We start from the raw sequence: 4,782 nt of genomic DNA, 5'->3' as shown, positions 1-4,782 counted from the left end.
GTCGTGTTTTTATTTTTATGTCACCAATGCCATACTTTTAAGGGGAAAACGGATACATTTGTTGTGGCACCTGTGGTAGCAGATGTGATAACTTCAATAAATTATTGACTTACCAACTCTGGTAGGTTTGATGTGACATAAACGGTAAATATTTGAGGAGGGTAAATGAGAGGTCATCGTTGGATAAGGACCTAAAACCAAATAAAAGAATGATCAGACAAAATTAAATGTCATGACAATTTTGCATTCAAAACTCAGAAAACACCTAAGTAAGTAAGCCATAAAAAAAGAGAGCCTGAGATTTGAATATGTGGAATAGTTGAAAAACTCTTTGTGCTCCTACCCTGAGAAATGCCATTGGTTTACTATATAATAATGGGAATAACTTCATCAGTTCTGGAAAGTCAAGTCAGGACTGATGGCACACTGAAATATGGTGGGAAATTCTCCCCTTCTAACAAAGCTATTCTACTCAGGCATGTACAACAAAATAATCATTAGTAGGACCTAAGTGCTACGAAGTAATTTGACTTTCTACAAAGTCACAAATTTAGAAGGAAGTCTGAAATGGCTTTTAATGAAACTATTCAACAAATATTTGCATATAAATATCTCGAATTAGAACTGGGTGGCTAGTTCTTGCAAATTATCAATGAGTTCAAAGTCTAAAATAATTTTAAGATTTAAAGTTGTACTTTTAATTTTATAAATAAAATTATCCCTTTAAACATTTAGTCATCACTTTATCTCAAAGTTTAAATGTTTGCATAGAGACATTTTTTATTTTAAATCGAACAAAATTTTACTATTATGAATCCTAATCTCATAATTATGTCTGAAAATCAGGTTGAGGTATTTCAAATTTCCACACTAAAAACATTGACATTGAACAGAAAGTGTGTTGGTACAAATATTTGCCCCACCAGGGGGCGCTGATAAGCTAAGGCTGTAGCATCACCAACTGGGATAAATCGCATTCACTCAGCAGGTACAACTACAGTCTTTAAACTGTACCCAGAGGTAGTAAAATATATTAATGCCAATTAATATGTCAATATGAACCTGGGAGGGCTGAAATAAAAAGCAGCCACGTGTTTAGCCCCTTAGTTCCCCTTTGATTTACGAATTGATGTTGAGATTAGAAAGTCGGTGAAAAATGAAAAACAGAAAATCAAGCCTTGTCTTTTCAAAGAAGTATCTACAAAAATAATGGAAGACATTTAGCAGTCAATTGAAGAGAGCCAGCTTTCCTGCTCTGTCCCTTTAACCAGTCGACTCATAGTTCTCCTGGTCCCTCCCATTCTTGCAGCCCCTCTGTTTTACTGGTCGGAGATGGGAGCGCACATTACAGCAGCAGCAGCACCACCATCACGTCGGAAGACACGGGATGAATCTAAGGAAGGGGGAAACCAACAATACCAAGCAGGTGCGCTGTGGAGGATATGGGAAAAGGAAATCAAGATTTTTAGTGACGCTGTACCCAGCCGCTTGAATCAGTAATTAAACCTCTGCTGTTGTGGCCTCTCGCTTTTTTGCGCTTTTTTTCCTCAATCCATTCTCCCCCCTACACTGCTGGCACAAAGACGCTTATTCTAAGGAGCTGCACCTGGAATTACAGTCACTCCGCAAGAGTGAACAGATCAGTTACATGTAAAACGATGGAATGAGAAGCAGTGACAGTAAGTAATAGCAGCAGGATTAAATCACTTTCTTCTTTTTGTGCCCCTGTAAATTTCCCTCTGATACCCCCATCCGTCACCCAGCGAAGACATACCGTCATTGTCTCGAAACGACTTCGATTCATTGTTATTTTAAAACGTTGTTTTTGCCGGAATAATGCACAAGAAACTCTATTATGTTTATAGATTTTTATTCACTTTTGATTCATTGCGCATTCCCAGTTTTTTCCTCTGAATGAGCTGCCGGTTTCTCTTGTTCAGGATGCGTCTGCGCAACCTTCGGCAAGTACCAGCAATTAGGCTGTGTGTTTGTACACGAGTTTCCTAAAAGCTTACAAGAAACAGTTCCCCCTCTTTTTTTTTTTTTTTAAATTGGACGTCGCCATTATTTGTAAAAAGGGGAAAAAAAGCAACTGTGGCGTACTGGACTCAGAGGGGTCAAACGGTGCGCCCTTGGCATCACACCAACCCCCTCCTTGTGTCTGAACCAGGGTCCGTCACAGAAAATAAATCAAGCACAATATGGTGGAGCCCGTTGGATTCATAGAGGCTTGGAAGGCACAATTCCCTGATTCGGAGCCCCCCAAGATGGAGCTGCGGTCCATTGGAGGTATTGAGCAGGAGCTGGAGAAGTGCAAAGCGTCCATCAGACGTCTCGAACAAGAGGTGAACAAGGAGCGCTTCCGCATGATCTACCTGCAAACCCTCCTGGCAAAAGAGAGGAAGAGCTATGACAAACAGCGGTGGGGTTTCAGGAAGACACCATTGAATGAGGGGGTAGACCCTGCAGCCACCCAGGGTGCAGAGTCACCATCTCAGCAGCCCCACATGCAGGAGACTGGTGGAGTTGGAGGTGCTGGAGGATACGCTGTGGTGGATAGGAGTCGTTTTCAGCCTCTTGGGGATGGTACTGGCAGGTCCAAACCTAGGCCCCCACCAGCCAGGAAGTCAGCTTCCCATGGAGACGGCTTGGAGTCAGCGTTTGACTCACCTCAACAAGCAGAGTCTACATCCTGTGACAACCTCGATGGCCTCTCGCCATCTAAGCAGAGGGGTGGCATCACCCTGTCCCCCCGCAGGCCCACGCTTCCACCCCCAGACAAGGATCTGCCTTCTGACCCCAAAGATAAGCTTGGGATGGGACTTGGTGTAGCAGCTCTCAGGTCCAACTTTGAGAGGATCAAACGGGCCAACACTCATTCTGCTGGAGATATAGGTAAGGGTCAGGAAAAGCAGCTACCTCCACCACCATTCTACACTAACATGGAATTCCATCATGAGAAGGGTTTGGTCAGGGTCAACGACCGGGATGTGTCGGATAAAATCAGCTCCCTGGGTACTCAGGCCATGCAGATGGAGCGAAAGAGGTCTCTTCATTCCCTCCCAGGCAATCTGGCAACAGTGGCAGGTGAGCTTCGTGCCAGGCCAGTGTATAGAGGACGGTCTACCGAGAGCACTTGTGGGTATGATGCTGAATATGAAGATGGGGAACCCAACCAGCGACATTCAGGGAGGGCCAATGGCGGTAAACCTCCACCTCCTCCTTGGCAACCATCTGAGTTCCAAGCCTATTCCAGTGTCTATGTTGGTGGAGTAATGATGGGTGAAGGTGGCAGTGGAGATGGACGTGGAGGTGGCAGTGGAATCGCCATGAGAGACCACAGTGGAGGTGATGATCACCTCCTGACCTGGCCACGCCGCTCCTACTCCCCAGGTAGCTTTGAGGATGCTGGAGGGGGTGGGGGCTACACACCAGACTGTAGCTCCAATGAGAACCTGACATCCAGTGAGGAGGACTTCTCCTCTGGCCAGTCCAGTCACGTCTCTCCGAGTCCCACCACAGCCTTCCGTCGTCCCTTCAGAGAGAAGAGCAGGTCACCTTCCCAAAACTCCCAGAACTCCCAACACTCCTATGACAGCAGCAGCCCTCCTACGCCGCAGTCTCAGAAGCGTCACCACAGGCAGCAGGGAGGCCATGTGGTCATGTCTGAGGCCACTATTGTGAGTGTTCGCAAGACGGGTCAAATCTGGCCCCCTCCTGTCCACCATGACCTCCTGCCTCATGGTAGAACATCCCATGACAACAGTTTTCACGGAGACCACTTAGGTAAGTAAAGACTACTATCTCTAATCTTTTTTTTTTTTGTTTTAAAGATTTTGTTGGCCTTTATTTGATAGTTAATTGACACAAAAGTGGATAATGAGAGAAGTGAAAGACATATAGCAAAGGTCGCCAGGTCGGGAATCGAACCTACGACAGCCGCATGGACAACGTAGGCCTTCATATGTGGGTTGAGCTTAACCTTTGCGCCATCACAGCACATCCCCTTACTATCTTTAATCTTTGTTATGCTGAAGTTAGTCATGCTTAAATAATCTTGGCACTGATTCTGCTTTGTATAATATATATTTCCTCTTAAAACCACATGTTGGATGAATGCCTTAGTGATTGATAATGTTAGTTGGACTGGTGTGTGCAGTCAAATATGCCAAAATGTGTGTCCTTTGGATGGCCTTGCGTGGGAGCCAGATGAAAGATCCACCTCTGCTCATTCTTGGAATGTCAGTCGGGTGGGTGAACAATGAATGCGGCCAGTCTGGGTTGAAACTTAAAATCTAGCCTTTCTCAGGCGACTCCTTTGGCTCTTGTACTTAATTTAAATAGCAGGTGTCTTCCTGCCTGCCTGGCTTTTTGTCTTTTCTTTCTCCTTCTCCAAAAAAGAGATGCAAGGTGACTTTTTCCTGAACTACAAACATAATGTCTTCACCAATATTTACAGTTACCACCATTGTTTAAATACGCTGTATAAAAAGCACAGGTTTTTTGATCCAATTCTCATATGGTTCAAAAAGGAGATGGTACAGTGTCCTGGACTGGTTGGTGTGAAATGTCTGCATCAGCCCCAAAACAAAAGCAAATCATGTCATGATTATGCTAATGAAAGCGTGCCATTGTCTACAGTGAAACAAGTCCTTTCACAATGTGGGATGAAAAATCAGTCAGAGGAAGAAGACATTACTCCAAAAGAAATATAAAATCCCAGTCTACAGTTTGCAAATGCAGTCTGGAACAAAGAACGTTTTGGAGACATTTCCTGTGGTT

At 44.5% G+C, this 4,782-nt stretch overlaps 1 protein-coding gene across 1 annotated transcript in view; it reads left to right on the top strand.

The window, feature by feature from the left end:
• The first annotated feature begins 1,322 nt into the window (after positions 1–1,322).
• Positions 1,323–4,782, top strand: part of bcr (BCR activator of RhoGEF and GTPase) — a 73,375-nt gene continuing 69,915 nt past the window's right edge. Inside the window, exon 1 of the mRNA XM_044144497.1 lies at positions 1,323–3,786. Coding sequence (XP_044000432.1) covers positions 2,202–3,786 — 1,585 coding nt within the window. The 5' untranslated portion in view covers positions 1,323–2,201. The remainder of the gene's footprint in view (positions 3,787–4,782) is intronic.

This window comes from Gambusia affinis, linkage group LG17 (assembly GCF_019740435.1).
Source record: "Gambusia affinis linkage group LG17, SWU_Gaff_1.0, whole genome shotgun sequence".
In the NCBI taxonomy this organism is placed as follows: domain Eukaryota; kingdom Metazoa; phylum Chordata; class Actinopteri; order Cyprinodontiformes; family Poeciliidae; genus Gambusia; species Gambusia affinis.
The sequence above is the reverse complement of the archived record's forward strand: the minus strand, read 5'-3'. Positions and strand labels throughout refer to the sequence as shown.